General features: G+C 42.4%; 1 protein-coding gene and 1 pseudogene across 14 annotated transcripts in view; both read left to right on the forward strand.

The window, feature by feature from the left end:
- The window catches only part of LOC110990503 (uncharacterized), a 234,114-nt gene that overhangs the window by 21,518 nt on the left and 192,757 nt on the right, over positions 1-19,839 (forward strand). For 12 of the 13 annotated variants that reach the window (XR_015425229.1, XM_087136873.1, XM_087136866.1 and 9 more), the window contains exon 2: positions 6,197-6,433. The exons of the other annotated variant lie outside the window; for it this stretch is intronic. Coding sequence is in view for 11 of the 12 variants with exons in the window: in XM_087136873.1 (XP_086992999.1) it covers positions 6,201-6,433 (233 nt within the window). In the remaining variant the exon portion in view is untranslated. The remainder of the gene's footprint in view (positions 1-6,196; positions 6,434-19,839) is intronic. 13 annotated transcript variants of the gene reach the window in all.
- On the forward strand, positions 6,440-18,040 carry LOC147799109 (uncharacterized; annotated as a pseudogene). The gene is made up of 2 exons (XR_015425230.1): positions 6,440-14,725; positions 15,249-18,040. The product of XR_015425230.1 is annotated as an uncharacterized LOC147799109 (transcript).

Consider the following 19,839-nt stretch of genomic DNA (forward strand, 5'->3'; position numbering starts at 1 on the left):
AAAAAGTAGAGAATATTGCAAGATTCGTTCTGACCCGATTGAAGTAATGATTAGAAGATGGATTTGTCATTGTCGCCATGCAGATAAGAAGCATAATCGATTTGATCCCAATCGTTTTATTGACACAGACTTCTGCCGTGGCTTGATCGAGGATTATTAGCGCTGCTTTTACCCAGATTGCAAAGTTCAGATGCAATTCTTAGAGAACAAAGATGACCTGGGTACCATCGAGCGGTTAGATAACAAAATCGGACATATCAAGTCTAACGTTGTGCTTTGCTGTTTGAAGTGTAACCTCGCTAAGAAGTCTGCTAAGTTAATCGTTACGTCGTCTAAAGACATAAAAACTACTTATTGTAGCTAACTTGACCTACCTATGAATTACTTACCTTTTGTTATAACTGGGCTGATGTAGCCTGGCTGTAACTTTTTTTATTTTAGTTAAAACAAATGATAACTCTGCTAGAATACGTTCAGTTAGTTGCTCAGTTAGTTATAGCAGCTAACTTGACCTACCTTACGATCGAGTACCTACGCCTAAAGCAAACGGTCAACAAAATAAAATCGTATATATTAAAATGGATGATATTAAATCTATTCTCACCGATTCAAAAAGTGAAGCGAGCTTAGCGAGCGTTAAAGATAGACTCTGTTCGATAGCTGCCTCTGGTGAAAGTAAGAAGTACCTAGGTAAAGAATATTCGATCAAAGAAATTGAAACTTTATCACCCAAAGACCAAGAGAACCTTTTCAATTTGTACGAAGTTAAATTTGGCAAAGAGATCGTTAAAACCCTTGGCCACGCGATTTTGAGCCTCTACTCTCGCTTACTCGGTATAGCTACTCCGATCGATCTACTCGGGTTCAACGTTAACGTCCGAAGAAGCGCTGACCAAAGACCTAAACTACGACCCAATTATCAGTCAGACCATGGATCGCTTACTTACCGAGATCTGTTACAAGTACGGAGTGTATCTGTCACCACTTACAGCCGCGTTAATTACCACTAAACACCTGGAATTCAACAAAAGCTCTGTTATATTCATAAGACCCCCCTTCTTTTTTCCTTTCCTATTCCGATATTCCCCAAATCTATCCTATGCTGCACGTCGCGGTGTAGGGCAGATTTTTTTTGCCCAAATTTCTGCCTACCGCAAACCAAGCCACAAAGTGGGTACCAACTGGACACTTGTCACAAACTGGGAACTGAGTCACAAACTGGGAACACATAGTCACCTACATAGGAAAACAGGGAACGATATTGGAATCATATATAATTTTCAAAATTATAATTTCTATATATTAGAAGAAGATGAAATCCAATCCGATAGAAACAAAAACAAAACCAGAAAACAAACCAGAACCAAAACCAGAAAATATTTGTCTACAAACACTCGGCCTTCGCACCCAAAAACGAATCGGTCCTGCTTTGCTTTTGTCCAACGTGTACCAAAACAACCTGCTATGCGACGTTTCCAAATTGGACTACGTATCTGGTAGCCGAGACAAACCCAAAGATCTAGAACCCATCCAAAGCGAATTCGTAGACGATATATACCTATTCGGTTTTGTGTCTCAAAACGCGGTATTGGAAGCCAGAGGCCAGCTCCATCTCCTGCAGGGCGAAGAAAATCCACATGCAAAATGCATCGTCAAAACGATTTCGCTAGCTTTCCAGCAAGTCTACGAATCATTCTGCCCCACAAAAATCGTACATATGGCGCATGCATCGAGCGAATGCAAAATCGGAAAAACCATTCGTAGCAATGGCAAGTACCGGGCGCTGGTGGCAAAATGGCAAAAACTCCAGAAACAAAAAGAAGAGCCATACGCGTACTACCAAACAAAAATAGACGTATCGGAAATACCGATTAAAAAAATAGCCGATCGATTGCCGGTAGTCGAAAATTTGCTTCTTCCATACGGAATCGGTTTCTACCGCATCGACTACACACAAGATTTTGCTTGCACGTTTGATCCTGAAATTTTGGAAAAACAAATCGCGAAGGAAGAATACGATCTAGGAGGCGATTGGCTATGTCTACAAAGACAGAAAACAACCGGTAGAAATTGCGTCTCTTGGGTAGAACAGAGAGACGAAGAAGAAAAACGAATGAAAGTATACAACAAAGTCGTATCCAATATCGAAGCGGGGGACGAAAGCAATCGTACGAATCTATCAAGTTGATCGAATTTCTCGTGTCTGTGCAAAAATAACAATTGACGTTTGTAGTTTTATCTACCATTTATTTTTATGTATTTTTATTATTGTTTGTTGTTTTTTTTTGTTTTTATGACGGGCAAGTCTCGACATGTAGCAAGGGGAAATCCCTTTTTTGTTTGTGCGTGATTGTTGGTGCGATCGGTGCTAGTCACGAGTTGTTTACACAAAAAATGCGCTGGGGTCAAAAGTTCAAGGTCAGTGAAGTGGAAATCCCCGGCGCGTGTGGGTGAAAGGGGGTTGTGGCTCAGAAGGTGTATATTTACCCGGTATTTTTAGAGCCGAATTTTGGGGTCGATGAGGTACCCAGGGAAAATTGTTAAAATCTGGAATTCCAGATTTTTAGGGGATTCCCCCGATTTTTTGAGTCGATGTACTACCCAGGAGTTTTTGCTGAAAACGGTGAGAAAGGGGGTGTGGTCCAGAATCGGCTATTCCCTACTACTCCATGAATGACCCGGCCCAGGCGGTGCTGGCCCTTGCCACATTGACTGACAAGGCATGGCCCTCGCTGCTTGAGAATAAAAAACGCTGTGCAGTGTTCACATGTGTTCATATTGGGTATCGTGTTATTTAGAGCACAGACAACATGGCTGAAGTTATATCCGGAGAGTCCAGTTCTTCCAGCAAAAGCGAGTTTTATCTCAGTTCAGACAAAGTTTCTTCATCGTTTTCATACCGCTGTCACCTGCTCAAGTACAGTCAAGTACAGAAATTGACAGTGATGTACCCTTGGCGGTATATGCCAAGCGCAAGAGACAGTCCCGTACACAGACCGTCGCGTCGACCAGCAGCGGTGCCGCACCGTTCCGGTGGACAGATGAAGACAGTACACCGCTGAAGTACGGCTTCACCGGTAATGGTGGTGCCGTCAATCCCCACCTGCATCGCAGCTCGACCTGCAGTGAAGCCTTTGAACTGTATTTTGACGACATTCTCTACAACAAGATAGTGCAAGAGAGCAACCGGTATGCTGTGCAGAGGCCCGCTATGACATTGGCGCACATGCGATCATGGACTGATCTGAACACTAGAGAACTGAAGACCTTTCTGGGCCTTTGCATAATGACGGGCATTGCGAAGCTCCCCACCCTTCATAGCTTCTGGTCCACCGACCCACTACTGAAGATGAACCTATTCCTGTCCGTTATACCCCGAGATTGCTTCCTTGCCATCCTGCAGTCCCTGCACTTCAACGATAACACCGCCATGCCAGATGACTGCACCGACCGCCTCTTCAAAGTGCGCCCAGTCGTCGACCATTTTGCCCAGAAGTTTGCCACTGTCTACGTTCCTCAACTGGACATTTCCGTCGACAACTCCCTGCTGAAGTTTTACAGGCGTCTCCGCTTCGCTACCTAGAAGCCCAGAAAGAGGGCCCGCTTCGGCATCAAGATGTACAAGTTGTGCCAGAGCACCGGGAGTGCCGCCGGGTACTGCTACAACTTCAAAATCTACACCGGCCAAAGTAAAGGAGACGTCCCAGCAACTACACAAGTGGTGATGGACCTAGTGAACGACCTAAGTGGTAAGGGCTACAACCTTGCCCTCGACCGGGCCTTCAGCAGTCCCGATTTGTTTCGACGACTTCACAACCAGAAGTTCAACATCGTCGGCACCGTCATGGGGAACAGAAAAGGGATGCCAAAAGACCTGCAGTCCGTCAAGCTGAAGCGGGGCGAAACAGCGTCCCGGTCGGCCGACCTGGGTGTCAGCGGTTTTCTCCTGGCCATGGTGTGGCGAGACAAGCGCAACATCCGTATGCTCTCCACCATGCATACGGCAGACATCCGTGGCACCGGCAAGCAAGACAGGACAGGGCAGGAAAAGCAGAAACCGACCTGTGTCATCGAGAACAACGCCCTGATGGGGGGCGCTGACAAGAGCGACCAACTAGCGGCAAATCATCGAGCAACTCGTAAGTCCCTCAAGTGGTACAAGAAGCTCTTCTTCTACCTGCTCGACTTGACGCTGGTGAACAGCTACGCCATGTACCTGGCCATTGGTCACCGCCTCTCCTTCCTCGACTACCGCTTGAGTCTTGTCCGTGAGCTGCTGTTCGACGAGCCCTTGCCTGAGTACCGCCCTCAGCACAATACTCCACCATTCACCAACTCCTGCTTTGTTGGCCGACACTTCCCCGTGGACTTTGAGAGGACCAGCTATGGCGACTTCCGCTACCGGCGGTGTGTCCTCTGCGCTTCCCGTGGTCTGCGAAAGAAGACACACTTCGAGTGCGACACGTGCCACCAGTCCCTCTGCGTCACCCCCTGCTTCAAGGAGTACCATACTGTCCACTAATTGACACTTTGAACATTTATTTTCATGGACATTTTCATTGACATTATATTTTGTGTTTTTCATGTGTGTTTTGACTTAATGCCCCACTTATCTAGTGTAAAACAATATGTCATTTACTGGTGGTTTTACTGGGTGGTCATAGTTTCAACCTTTGAAAAAAAGTGACAAAAAGACAAAGTTTCTGGAAAGTACTGCTTTGAGGATGTTGTATTTTCATCTCTTGAAAAAGTGGCACATTTCCTTGTAATGGTTTTACTAGGTGGTCATGTTTTCAGCCTTTGAAAAAATGACAAAAAATACAAAGTTTCTGGAAAGTACTGCTTTGAGGATGTTGTATTTTCATCTCTTGAAAAAGTGGCACATTTCCTTGTAATGGTTTTACTAGGTGGTCATGTTTTCAGCCTTTGAAAAAAAAATGACAAAAAGACAAAGTTTCTGGGAAGTACTTTTCATTCCTTGCACCGGTGTTTGCTTTTTATTTGATCAGAAAGAGTGGAAATTTATTTTACTACTTTTATGAGTTCAACTACTTCAATGAGAAAAGAAAACACAAGAGAAATGACAAGAAGAAAATAAGAGAAAAAGAAGTTCTCTCCAAATATTTGTCTGTGTGTGTATTTCTATGTGTACTTTATTTTATTGGTTTCTAAATTTTACTTGAAATTGTTTGGGAAATAAAGTTTGGGAAGGGAAATATCTTACACTATGGGAGGGAAAATGAACAAGTCGGGAGATAAAATATGAGAGTCGTTTGGGGGGGGATATAAGTTTGGTAGACGGAAAAATATATAACAGAAAAAAACCCTAATAGCTTCAAAAAATAGTGAAAGTTACATGCAGCAGTGCCACGAAAAAGACACACTTTTAGACCCCTTTTTTTACAGCATGAATTCATTTGTCCGTCATTGCCCGCACTCACTGAACAGATGACAAAGCCCAGTTCACGTGCACAGCTTCCCATTCACTCAAGCCCAGTGCACGTGCACAGCTTCCCATTCACTCACCGCATATTACACGCTAAGGTCTTGACCGTCAATAGCTCCGCATAGCAACACGGCAGCATAGCAACGCACTGGGCCAAGGCCCGGAACAAACGAGCCCTTATGTAATGCACATAATGGGGGCTCTATACAGAGCGTGCGGCGTGGTCGCAAAACCGAAGGGTCAATGGAAGTTGCTTGTGAGGGCAGACTCGCCACGGGACACCCATTTAATGGGGTTTAGGCATTCAGAAAAAAGATTTGAATTTTTGAAGATTTTTGAAAAAACCGCCCAGCAGCGCATGTAACGGTTAAAAAAAGCACCCGGCGGCAAGTGGTTAAGCCTACATGTATGTGCCCGAAACCAGGTCCCCCGGCAGCAAGTGTTTAGCATCGCTCTTGTATCATTCTTTCAAATGGACACATGATACATACATGTATTTTGTTTCTGGGTACCAACTTATAACTTAAATTATAAGTTGGTACCCAGCAATGTAGGGTAGAGACTAGTCTCACCTACATGTGATCTTACCACATGATACTACATGTAAGGTAAAGGTATAATGTACATGTACATGTTATATTACTTTCTTAACTGGTGATCATTCTGGGCCACTTGAAAATACAGTATTCAAGGAAAAAATAGCATAACAGTTTCACATACACACCGGGGTATGTCTGTCTCCGTCAACAGATACATGGAAGTGACATTTGACCAGCAAAAAACCATGAGTGGCAACAAGTCAGCAGAAAACCTGACTAGTGAAGTCAAGAAACACACCAGAGGGGTGTTGCTGTCAAAGTTTGGGGGTGTTACCCTAGCTCATTTTGAGGAGGACTACAGAGAGTTGGTGGGGAAGAGGTTTCCTTACCAGGAGCTTGGATTTAGTGATGCTCAGACCTGCCTTGAAAGTTTGACAGACACTGTAAGGTAAATGCAATATTTCTCTTGTGTTACATTAATTAATTTTTGTACATACATGTAGATGATAGAAAAGGAGCAGGTTCCAGGATTGTTGATTTTTTTTATTAAAAAAATGGATTTTTAAAATTTTAATCGGATTTTAAAATTTAGATCAGATGTTTCAAGATTTTGAGACAAGTTCAGTTGGCTCAAATGTCTTAAAAAACAAGCAGATTAGCCGCATGTGTAATAGTTTTCTTATGTTTATTTGTTTTGTGACAAAATTAAACAAATTTGTATTTAAATTAAAAAATTTAAATCAAGTAATTTGATTAAATTCACACACCACAATGTCGTAGCCTTGGTAAAAAGCATGCAAACACCTACCAGTACATGTATCGGCAGAGAAGACACTTCCTTCAGAGACAAGTACATGCACATACATGTATACCAGGGATAAAGTGCATACCAGGTTTTAAACCGAACTCTTTTGACAAAAGTAGAGTTCACAAGAATTTGTTGACAGGATACTAATACGTGCATCAAATGATTGAGTGAGAAACATACCATGGACAATACGTACATGCATTTATTTTGCATGCTACATGTGCACATGTAGGTACAAAATGCTGGTATTTGACCTTGCTCTATGTGCAAAAACACATTCTCATTTTGTTTGTGATCCAGCTCCACAGAGCAATGACTTGATTAAAGATCACTTTATTAAGGGCATGGATTTAGTGGGTTTAGTTGCACTATAATGACTAACATTTCTAATCTCAATAAAATACATGTATACCTCTAGAGATGTAAAAAGTTAATGTACTCTGATACTTTACCAAGTTAAACCATGGAGGAAGGACACAGGAGTTTGAACTGCCCGGGCTATAACATCTGGCCAAGTACCATTTTCTGGCATTTCCGGTACGTCCATAGCCAGAGCGCAGTGAATGCTTGTTTCACAACCAAAAGCCCCCTTGTTACCCTGTGATCATCGCTGCAATTTTTCACTGGTAATGTGCATCCTTAAAACGTTGTACACTGCAGTATAGGAAGTTGAATATTCATGCCATCGATGGTGCTTGGTATGATCTGAAAAGAATATCAGATTCAATGCTTGCGCAGTTGCCAGTATTATGCTGTGTGCCCTAAGTGTTTATGTGCAGTCATTGCCCTTATGGAACGCTTTCTTCTGGAGTTATTTTGGGAATGAAAAGTTGTTTATAAGATGTCATGTTTTATTTGAATCATTTTTATTGCGGCATTTATACAAAAAGGTATTTCTTGAGATCTCTTGAGCACTCCTTGTGATGAAATAGCACATTTTGTTTGTTATGAACTTGATTGTCCAGTGGTGGTCAACATGTTGTTGGCCATTTAAACTCTGAAGTGGGCGATTTAAATGAAGTAAATTAAATGCACTTACTGATTCCAAAAAGCTGGTTTAAATTGAAACTAGTGGACAGAATCGAAGTGAACATAAAAATCTTGCCAACCCAGATTGCAAGCTTTTCCAATCCATAAAAAACAAATTCTAAAAATTGAAAAACTTTTGCCTTGTACCCCTAAAATTTAATTTTCAAACAATTTATTTGATTTCGATCGTGATTTAAATAGGACAACCCTGGCAGGTTCATTATTTGGGCTGACTTAATAGACCTACCCCACACACACTGATATTATGTCTACGTAAAGCTTGCGCAGGTGGAGCTTTAAAATCTAGCCATCATGTTTCGAGTCATTTTGGTCACACTTATACATGTAGTTTCTGAGATATTGGTATTTGACATCTTAGCAGAAATGAGTACATGTATTTGTAACAATCCTCTTTGATGGTAGGGTGAGCAAAGGAGGTTGCACATGACTTCCATGTTTGGATCTTGGCATCAGCTTGTTTGATTTAATGCTATGCTCATCAGTGTTGATGGCAACCATATGTTGTATGGACTTAAACAGAAGTGTGAGTCTGGATATGGCTAGGTGGTTTTCCGGTGGTTCCCAGCCCGGTTTGGTTATCATAGAGGAAACTGCTGGTCTTTCTTGTGTCTTTGCAGACATATCTGTCTGATATGTTGTACTGCATCCAACCTGTTTTTATGATGTTGTTTGTATCGTTCCCACATGGATGCGCGGTATTCCAGTTTTGGGCACACTGAGGTTTTTTAGGCTGTTTCTTTAGCCTTGCAGGGACAGCTGTACAGGTTCCTATGTACATGTAGAAGACCAAGGACTTTGTTTGCTTTGGTTGCTGTCCTGTTTATGTGGTATGCCAAATTCAATTTACAGTTGAGAACACCAAGGTGCCGGTACACGTACAGTGTAGGTGTGATTTATGACCGAGTTTAAGCCCTTGATGGCGGGATATTTTTACCGCATCCTACCAGACTGCTGGAATTAATTTTCCAATTTTGCTAACATGAACTGCAGACACCTAGATGGCCACCAGGCCTTATCTGCCAAGTTTGCTGGGTCACACACTGCACACAGCCTGGCTCTCTGTGGTCATGATTCTTGCTGGGGTATTTGGATCCCGTTCAACAGAATACCAGGCACCCAGCACTTGCCTTGCCCACTTTGTTTGGACCTTGTTTGCTTTGGTTGCTGTCCTGTTTATGTGGTCTGTCAAGTTCAATTTACTGTTGAGAACACCAAGGTACCGGTACATGTACAGTGTAGGTGTGATTTATATGAGAGTGCAGCGCCTCCTTAGTTCATATGGTCCATGCTTGCCACAGGCAGGCACTATGGCTTGTGTAAAATTTGCCTATTTTTTATTTTGCGCAAAGTTGGTACATAATTTTCTTGCATATTTTTAAGTTTTGTTTTTTGCATGTTGTATTCAAATCCCCTTTCTGTATGTAATGATATATAGAAAAACAGCCCCTTCTAATGAAACTTGAAACCATCCCATGAAAGTTATCCTTCCCAAATAATCTTCCCCATAATCATAAAATAAACAGACACAAGAAAAACACCAGACGTATTTTTCTCACTTTTCTTCTTCTCTTGACAACTTTATTTTTTTTTCTCTTCTCATATTTTCAATCATAAGTACACTTCTTTCTTCAAAACTTTCTTCAAAAAAAGGAACCTTCCAGTGAAAAATTTAGCCCAAAAAAAAGAGAAAAAAAAGAGCGTAGTTGCATTACACAATGTCTTGAAATTGGAGAAAACTCTTGTGAAAAACTTGGCCAAAAAAGGACATAAAATGTCCTTGTACATGAATAAGTAAGTGATTCAAGTATAATAAACATTGAAGGAGCTCTCCCTGCAGGCCTTCATCGAGCTTCAAGCATCACAGGCCCCTACGCTCCACTACTGCCTTTGGGAGCATAGCTGAGCTTAGCACACCATAGCAGACCTTGGTGCTGCCATAGCGAAAGGATCTCTCTGGTGAGCACGTCTCTCCCTACGGGCCGCTTTGAGCATCGATTGGAGTGCGTGTGAGTAGTGTGTGCAGGCAGCTCGGGGCATGACTTGGCACCCTGCAGTCAGCTGGGTTCCCAGGTATTGGTTCGCTGTTACCTGCTGGGGTTTTCCAGTGAGCACGTCTCGCCCTTCGGGCGGCTTTAAGTTTCGAGTAACATGCAAGTGTGTGTCCCTTAGGGATTGTCTCAAAATGCGGAATGGTCAGAACGTTACCATTGGACGTTGGAATGCCGTGATTCTCATTCCGGAAAGGTCAGCCATTCCGTTGGGAATGCTACGTTCCTTTGTGAGAGCGGTCCGAGGGGAACACGTGTTTCCTTCGGAACATCTCCAGGTAGCTTCGTATTGCCCATGTACAAATCTTAGCCAAATCTTAGCCAATGATAGGCGAACCTTACAAGGTCCGGATTTCAATAAATACATATTTTTATACAGTCTGGCAGCATGAATACATGCTTGGGTGTTTTGGGATAAGAAATGGTTAAAGGTTTGCCAAGTGATGGGGAGCATAATTCTTCTAACAGGCTTGTTAAGAACAAAGTAATATGTAATGATTACACAGAGGCTCCAGTTTTGAAAAAGTTTTTTGACTGGTTTGAAGATCAAAACAGAACCCCAAATATGGTCCAGGTTAGGATGGCGATAAAATGATTAGTTTAGAAAGGACATTTTGTAACGTAAAATAATAATTATTCAGTGGGGAAGGGAAAAAAGGAAGCCCCATGTTGTCTGGCTCTAGATAGATGCTCAGATGGGAAACAATGCTTTTGGCAGATCAGACACTCAGAATAAAATTTCTGCAAAAGGTTTCAAGAAAAAAAAAGACACCACACGTAGTCCAGATTTGAGTAAAGAATAATTTCGTTGGGATGGGGACGAATAAAAAGAAAAGCAAAAACGTCTGTGTACATGTATACTGAGCAGGGAAATGACTATTTTGGGACTATTGGAGGGTTTGTGTAGAAGTAACGATTATTTGATGGGGCCGGGAAGTCAAAAAGCCCATCCGGGTGGTACAGGTTTTGGATAAAATATAAATTCAAGGATGCGACAAAATAAAATTCAGGGTTGTGTAAAGTCGAGAGAATTATTACAGAGATGGAAACAATCTGCGGTGTGTCTGAAGCTCCTAATAAATAAACTGATTACATGCATGACATGTGCTGGCCGGAGCGGGGAAAAAATGAAAGCTGGGAGTGGTTCAGGAATGGATAAAGCTGAAATATATTCAAAAGGGAAGGAACTGTACATATACATCCGGAATAAAAGTAATCATGCGTACACAGGATGGCGGCTGAAAATAAAACAGTGAATCGGGAAGGATGAGTTTCCGTTTAATGATACACAGCTTTCGCATCAAGTTCCCTGATTTTCATTAAAATTCTAAATCAAAATATAAACATGACAATCTAGTTCTGGTGTTCTACTTCATTTATTCTTAAAATGTTGAATCTTTCAGGGACTTAAAATAAACCTGTTTCTACGGAAGTGATACACAAAGTTGGTGGTGGTAATATGTCACATAGGCCTATTCGTTATTACGAAAGATATCCTCACCTGAATTTCCAGAAATACACTTTAAACATTTCTACAACCTTAACAACAGCGATGCTTTTCGGCATTTTGCGTTCACGGCATCTTTCAGTGCCTTTTGGAAGTCGTCGTCGATCGTTACTCTAGGAAATTCGAAGGCCGCCTGAGACATGATTGCAACGAATGCAGGTTTCTTTCGCATGCACTCCTTACTTATTCTTTCTTTCCCGTTGAACACAACACCGCCATGGAAATTAGATCGGGCTAGCTCTTCTTTGGTAAACACCTCGGCCATAAGTTTAACAATTAATTCTTTTGGACTGTTCACCCTATCAAATATTCTATCATAAATATCCTTGTCCATTGTATAGGTGGCATTGTTTGATGTGCCAATGGTTATCGTGGTCTGGTCAATGACAATGTACTGTGGTTCACGATGCTCCTGTATGCTAGACGCGTTTTTTCCTTTGTCCCAAAGCTCTTCAACTTCAGCTCGAAGCTCACTGACTTCTCCTTGCAGCTTCTGAATGTCACTCTGTAGCCCTCTGGTTTCGGCTGACTGCTCATCCAGCTTGGCAACTACCATTGCAAGCTGGGAAGTCAGGAGATGCACGAAAGGGGTGCATTCGGTGTTGGACCCGGTAATTGCCAAAAGATCCAGGTCGAAATCTGAAAGTGAATCGTACTCAGGATGGAGGAGAGCAGGGTGGTTGTCGACGGTGTTCGCAGCTGGGTGAAACCATGAAGGGTGGGGCTTTGGAGCAGAGGCGGCGGATTTTTTGGGCTTGAAAGCGGTGGGTTCCTCGGGCTCAGGATCGGTGGTGGTGGGTTCATGGGGCCGCGGAGTGGTAGTGGGACCGGTGGGTTCCTCAGGCTCAGGATCGGTGGTGGTGGGTTCGTGGGGCCGCGGAGTGCTAGTGGGACCGGTGGGTTCCTCGGGCTCAGGAGTGGCGGGTTGCTGGGATTCAGGATCGGTGACCCTGGGTTCATCGGTCATGGGAACAGTGGGCTCCTGGGGCTCAGGAATGATGGCGGGGCCAACTGCAACTTTTTTTATCATTGCCAGCGGCAAGTCGTCATCATCGGAATCCTCCGAAAGTTTTCTCTCTGTAAAAAGGAAATCAACTTGAATTTAGCTTTTAATAACTCATTTTCAAATTGCATCCTGAAGGATGCACGGTGGTGAAAGGATGTATGCCACTCTTTAATCTCAAGTGTCAAAACCAATCTGAACGTCGTATATACTTGCACATACGGATTATTAGTGTACATGGAATTAAAAACTCGAGCTGCAAAATGTTGATGTTATGACAATAATGAATCTGATAATGCAAGTTCACGTTTCTAGGTTACCATTGATAGAAATCTCTGAAAGTCATATGAGAGGACTGACATAGGATCAAAATTGAGTGTACGGTAATACAGTCAGTCTTCACAAGTGTGAACAAAGCGACAGGAACTTTAATATTCAATCATTTTATGCAAAAAAAAAATTTATTTATTAGACCTCTATAAACCAAATTTGATATCTCTCATTTATCTATAAAATGATATATAAATTCAATTAGAATTTGGAAATTCGAGAGACAAGGGCAGGTCCATTCGTGCGGCTACCCGCCACCACCTTGTTTACCATCTCCTACCTGATCTAACAGTGAATCTGAACACATCAAAACTGCTGTCTGACTTACTTTTGTCGCCGAGTCGTACAATTTTTGCTCTGTGGTGACTGGATTTGTAGCTCACTTGAACCTCCATGCCGATTTCTAGGGGATCGCAAGATTTCACCCTGCTCCGAACCACATCTTCTTCGATGCCATGCCATTTTTCATTGAGCCATCTAATTGCTAGTTTTGCAGACATTTTTCCTTGGGCAACTGTCTTTCTAAATGACAGAGGCTGCAGTTTTAAAAGGATGCCCACGAAATGATGTTTTTGCTCCAGTGAGCTGCATGGCTTTGAAACAGGCGCCAAAGAGCAATGATGCTCAAGCTGATTGGTTCGTAGTTCGGTTCTTTTGTGTGGTGCTTTACACGCGAACGACACAAGGCGTTACCGCAATAATCTATCCCAGTGTAAGATCCAACTGTCAATGGGGGTTTGCTGGGAGGATTACCCCCAGTCGGTACCAACTCACAATACGCCAGTCCGACCCTTTATGAAACTAAATCACAGAGCTCTTCCGCCTCAATTCTACCTATCCATCGCAAGGCGTTACCTCCACAATCCCCCTTTTATAAACTGAGTTCCAAGGCGTTACCGCGAAATTCATGCTCTCCAACAATTAAAACCAAGCTTTTGTTGAGATCGTTTGATGGCCCAGTGAAGGATGAACAGGGCAGGTTTGAAGATAGCACCCGTCCCTTAATAGGCTGGGGGAAAGAAAACCAACCCTGTTTTCTTTCACTTTAGTTTGAAGAATCGCATGTATTTTGTCCGGAATGAGTTCACCACTTCGAGAAATTATAGCAAATCGCCCAAATGTCGATATCAGCTGTCTTACAGTTAGTCCAAAACGCAAACGTACAAAGCCTAAACCTAAGGAAGGGAGGAGGAAGGGTCGTCCTGCCATGGCCGAGCTTTATTCCGGTATCGTTGACGCTGCTAGAACCTTTGTCAAAGGCAATGGATATCAAGCACATCGTCGGCGACGAGAGGACACTGGTACCTACGGGTCAACCCTCCAGCAAGTTAAACAACATCTCTTGGAAACCTTTCCAGACCTAAAGGAAAACCGACCAACCATAGGTATTTGCTTTATATTCAATTTCTACTTATTCGTTTTTGAAACTCATGTTTTAATGTAAAACTAAACAATAGTATTCTTTCTGTCGTTTGCAACTTGCTCTTACCGGTACAACAAAGGGTGATTCCATCCGGGGGCAAAAGACACAAAATTGCAATCCTTCTTTCCTGTTTAACAATTTAAATTTGCAATCGTATGATTGCGAGATGGATGAAGCCACCTAACAACGGACTCAGGTCTTCCAAGTACTACCAGGGTTACATCGACGCCAAGGTGCTAGCAAAGGAGAACTCCATCCGTAAGCAGAACGAGAATAGTCATTTTTATGCTGCGCGAGTACGGTATGCACTAGAGTTGGCATCCAAGTTTCAGGAAGTGGCAATAGTCTACTCAGTGGACAACAAAAATAAAATCCTTCTAGGAAACCAGGTGGCAGCCGTGGATCGTCGCATCCAAATCAACCGGTTTTTCCCCACTGACGACAGCCCAAACCTCCCGGATCATGACTTCCCCACCCCAGGCTACTACATTGTCCCCTGTGGCTACCTTCAAATGGTTCCCCCAACCTCAACGACACTGACCAAAGATGATCTCGGGAGGGACCAGTTTCAGTAAGTCAAAGTAGTTTTAATGTGTCCATTTTTTTTAATGATTGGGACAAAGTACATGTATCGCCGAACAGGGAAAATTCTTTCCATACATCAGGAGCCTCCTAAAAGTGAACGACTGTTCAACTTTGAACATGATCTTTGGCTGTTACACGGTTACCACGGTTACGTACATGTACATGTATGTACTGAAGCAGTTTAATGACAGTGTGGTTAAACTCAACTATACATGCACACAACTCTAAAGAAGGTCTTCGAAAACAAGACAATAGATGTTGCAAGAGGTTTCTGCAAGTTAATTCAGTTAAATAGCCGGGCGACTGAAACAATCCTTTTCAGCTGATTGTTTTATGAACATGCGTCACATTTTTTCCTGTAGGCCTGAACCACCTTGCTGATACAATTCTTTCTGTGCTAATTCGGTAATCCTCTTTTGCAAGAATGATTTTCTATTCAATTTCAGCCTGACACAATATATTTTGACATTTTTTCCATTCTTTTCCTGTTCCGTGTTATTTTTTTCCAGAACCCCCAAAAGGTCAAAGGCGACTGTTGTCATCCGGAGTCCAAAGAACGCATGTCATGTTTCAACACACATGAACGACATGGTCAATCATCTGAAGATAGCAGAGGAGGTGGCAAAAGGCCGTTCACTCCTTGTAATGATTGCTGACGGTGCACCAGATTTCAACGAAATCTATTACGGCCGCCTCCTCAAGCATTGCAAGTTGGACGCCCTCGTCGTCACGTCCTATTGTCCCGGCCATTCAGCCGTGAGCGGCTGTGGGCACCATGCACCCGTGCGTTGACATCCACTATCATACCAGCAGCACTCCCTGAGGAAATACCGCCCAGCAAACAAACCGAGCTCACCGCGGAGGAACGCCAACTGAAAGATCGGGAGGTCTTTGACAAAGCCATGGCCACAGTGCAGCAGTACTGGAGAGGACTGCAGTATGCTGGGCACCCGGTCACAACAATCAGCACGCCCAGTGGATCTCCGGACACTCCTTTCAGTGACTTTGAGCGCGTACACACTGCAGTAACATCATCGGCAACTCGGCTGCGGGAGGATAGAGCAGTGTATGACGAATATCAGTTCGTTATGAGACACATGGATCAGCGCATTGGCATGGTAGTTTTTGCTAAATGCACCGATTTAGGGTGTCAGCTCTGCTCTTCCAACCCACTGATTGCAAATGATATGCTACAGTGTGTGCGCACTTTTCCAACACCGGTCCCCTCTGAAGAGCACCCTGGTTCTTTTTTTGACATTTTTAGAAGTCCTTCGCCACCCAAGACACCCTCCATGTCAACACATGCCCTTGTACTTAAAAAAATCACTTGGTAGGCGCAACAAGTCCCGTTGCAAGTATGTGTTCACCAGTAAGACAGATGTAGACGACCATAGAAGAAAAGTGCACCATGGCGCCCAATAAATACAGATCTAGCTGGCTGTCAGTATAGAAAATTTATAATTAAAGTAAACATTAATTTCACTGTGCCATGCAAACACTGTACTTTAGACTATAAAACCGGAAATCTAGGCTCCATGCATTAATATAAAGATTATGAACAAGACGTAACAGTTTCAGACGGTATGTCTTTTGTATAAATTAATACTTTGATTTCAATTTGTATAAACTACTTTTTATTTTTCACTGAAGTAGTAAATAAATGAATCTGGGGCTCAACCATCTGCGGACAAGAGAGACAAATATATTCAAAACATCAAACGTAGGCGATTTCTCATCCTCAAAACAAAATCCTTATCAAGGACATAATTATAGTGTGGAAAAACTCATGTTGAATTTAAATATAAAATGTGCCTTTTTAATTTTTTAAATTTTTGATAAAGCATTGTTTTGGAGCTACACCTGCATTAAAAACTCATTTGTTAGGCTGAACAGAGCCGACATGGGGTTGCTTTTATTGTTTGTGTTGGCAAACGTTTAAATGGCAAATTGAAATATTACTTAGCGTTTAGCAAATTCAACGTAACATTCGACCTGTAATTCCTAAACGTACGTGTACATGGAAATGGAAGTAATTGTTTGAATTTTCACAAAGTTTATTTAACACCGTCTGGGTGAATTTTTATTTTCAAATGATGCTGCAAAAGTGTCTTTACACTTCCTAACACTTCAGCACCCAGTTAAATCATAGGAACTCTTGACAACTCAAAATCTGCTAACGCCAATACATAGAAAATACGTGGGAAGAAATGATTATTTTCAAGTGGCTCCGCAAGTCCCGATGAAAAAAATTCGAGAATAAATCCACCCCAGCTCTGTCGAAAAAGAAATCTCCCCAGGATTGATTGACAGCTCTATTGTTCCGTAAGTCCTAGGCCAATTAACAAGTTGATTCTTTGCAAGCAAAGCAGCCATTGGTAGGATTGTTATACTTGTGCAATCCCAGAGTTATGCCACTGTTGCCAAGAAACAGTATTGCCATGGAAAATCCTGGGCCGTCTGCCCGGGTACACTGTCTTGTACGCTGCATGGCCCCTAGCTGGGCTTTTTTTTTTAGCGCTGAGCCCATAACTGCTTTCAGTTGTACAGCCCTGGATAAATTGAATAATGTTCCTTCACCTCCTCTTCTTGACATTTATTGAAACTAACATACAAGTACACATTTTCCAGGCCTCGAAATTTATAAACAACCTCTTCCACAAAAATCTCATCTTTTCTGAAGAAAGAAAAGACGTTACCTCTAAAAATAATCAATTAGTCTCATTGTCTCCCGCGGAACACATTACATTATCTCAGCCGTCTATCTTCAGAAACTGTTGAGGATTTTTTGTTAAAAAGGCTGTTTATGCTGTCTGATAGAGGCGTTGAAAAAATAATTCCATCGGCCGGGCAATAATCCTACCCCAATTCTAATCTGACGCCAGAAGTGTTAACTTTTTTTTAAGTTGGTTAGGCAGGCCTCATATACCGAATAAAATAATGGGCGATCGCAATCCCTCCAGCTAAGACCCAGCGGGTGTTTGTATTCCATAACTATATACAGTGTGTATCTTTTTGTTAATAAGAGGCCCTGATCATTTTGTGCTCAACCGACAGTGTTTTGCTTCTGAGAATTAAAAGGAATGTGTTACCTAGAATATTGGCCAAACCTTTCACTATCCCGCTGTTCGGTGTTTGCCAAGAATTTTATTTCACACCAATGGACAAGTGTCATTAAGCGTATACCATTCTCCGGATACGTTTTGTGCCACTATTGCCCCCTAGACGTCTTGCTGTGTGCACAGACTGTGACGAGCCTTTTGTTGTCACGGAACGCAAGGGAACGGGGGCCGATTTCGGAGTCCCCGGCTGGTAGTGGTTAACCATTATGGCCTGTTATGGATCTCAATTCCAACCACTTCACAATATGTTGAATTTGTATGGATTTGAACGTACCTTCACTGTACATTCCAGCAGGGGCGGCGGAACAGATAGCTTGGACATTGGATTGGATGGAAGCTATTATTAGTGGACATTGGCTTGCCCTCCCATCTTCTTTGTCCACTCAATCTTTCCTCTGCGCTTACATTCCAGGCAAAAAAGGAACAGAATGCCATCCAAGGATAGTATAGGTTTTTTCCCCAAATAAGTTAATATCTGGAACTCCCAATACCAATCGAAATGCTCCCGCGTTACTAATATCGGTTCCTACCTCTTATACCAGCTTTCCTGAGATAGCCCTTTATTTTAATTTATTAATTTACGTGTATTTCTATTCTAGGGTGGATCCAGCCTCATTAAAATACAGGAATACAAAGTGGAATAGGAGGCCATGGCCCCGGTCTGTCCATTTCATTTCTGTATCTAGTAAATCTTTCTTGATGGAATCTGAGAGTTTTTGCCATCATTCACTATCTTGATTGATTTGACTTACAAACCAACTGTGTACTGACAGGCTTTGCTTACTGATGGTAAAAGGTTTTTATTTCACCACAGAACTACAGGATTTTCAGAACTACCCATCAAAGGTATTTCTTCAGACTTTATTTTGATTCACTGGTCTGCATATTCTCTGCATTTACAGCTTTGCTTGCTTTTCGTCTGCATACATACACATCTTGTAACCTAAAATGGGAAACAAAAGAGATTTTTGGTGAAAAACTGACATTACATGTTTGAAAGTTTAGGCCCTACAAACTGATTATTCTAATAGACCGACTAGTAGACGTAGGCCTAAATGTATTTGCAGGTCATGTGTCATGGTCATGTGAGTCAATAGTTTAATAATTTTGGTGGGAACAGTCCTCCACAATCGGTATCCACGAAGTAGAAGCAAAAGGCGATTGATAGTAACTTTTATTGCAAAATGGACAGAATCATGCAAAGATCGCGCAACCGTGGAGATTGCCCGATCGCACCGTGTCCAAAAAATACTGTACACGTCCTGTGTCATTATAACTCTTTGTGCACACAGTCATTTTGCACGTCCAAATTCAATTACAGTCTATCCACAGCAGTTCATGCAGTTCTTCATGCTTTCCTTAGGGTATCGGTGATCACCGCTGTCAACGAAAGTGCGTTCTTCATTTGCACTGAGCTCATGATTCTGGATCTCAGTAATGTGTTCCCTGAAGTACATGTTATATTATCCTACAGCATTGTCCGCCTGGCGCCTGACTATATCGTGCTTCCGTTGTGTTTCCCCCATTCCTATGCATGTGGCAATGTATAAAGATTGTAGGGCTGACTTTTGAATATCACTGCAGCACATATGCAATCGGGTGGGGATTTGAATCGGCTTCCCCCAGCAAAGCGACCGGAGTGGTCCTGATCTTACATTTTGAGTGATTAGGGTTTTCTTTATTTCAATTGTTTTAGTGTGCTCCCTGTGCTGTTAGTAACATTTTGGAAACTGCTTGTGTCCTGTGATAACGTGACTGTGAACATAATTATAAAGCACTGTTGGATATATATTAAGTGCCTTTTTGGGAATCCCAGCCCTCCTTTAAGTGTATGCATTCGTAACACCTGGTTAGTCGAAGAGCACTGTATGATGAAAGTTTAATAATAATATAAATAATTATCTTTCTTCTGCTGAAGAACTGACTGTGTGGACTATTGTCACCGCTACGGTGGCCAAGCTTATAGTCTCATTAATTTCAC

This window comes from Acanthaster planci, linkage group LG05, assembly GCF_054643075.1.
Source record: "Acanthaster planci isolate LZ-2023a linkage group LG05, COTS_SCS, whole genome shotgun sequence".
In the NCBI taxonomy this organism is placed as follows: domain Eukaryota; kingdom Metazoa; phylum Echinodermata; class Asteroidea; order Valvatida; family Acanthasteridae; genus Acanthaster; species Acanthaster planci.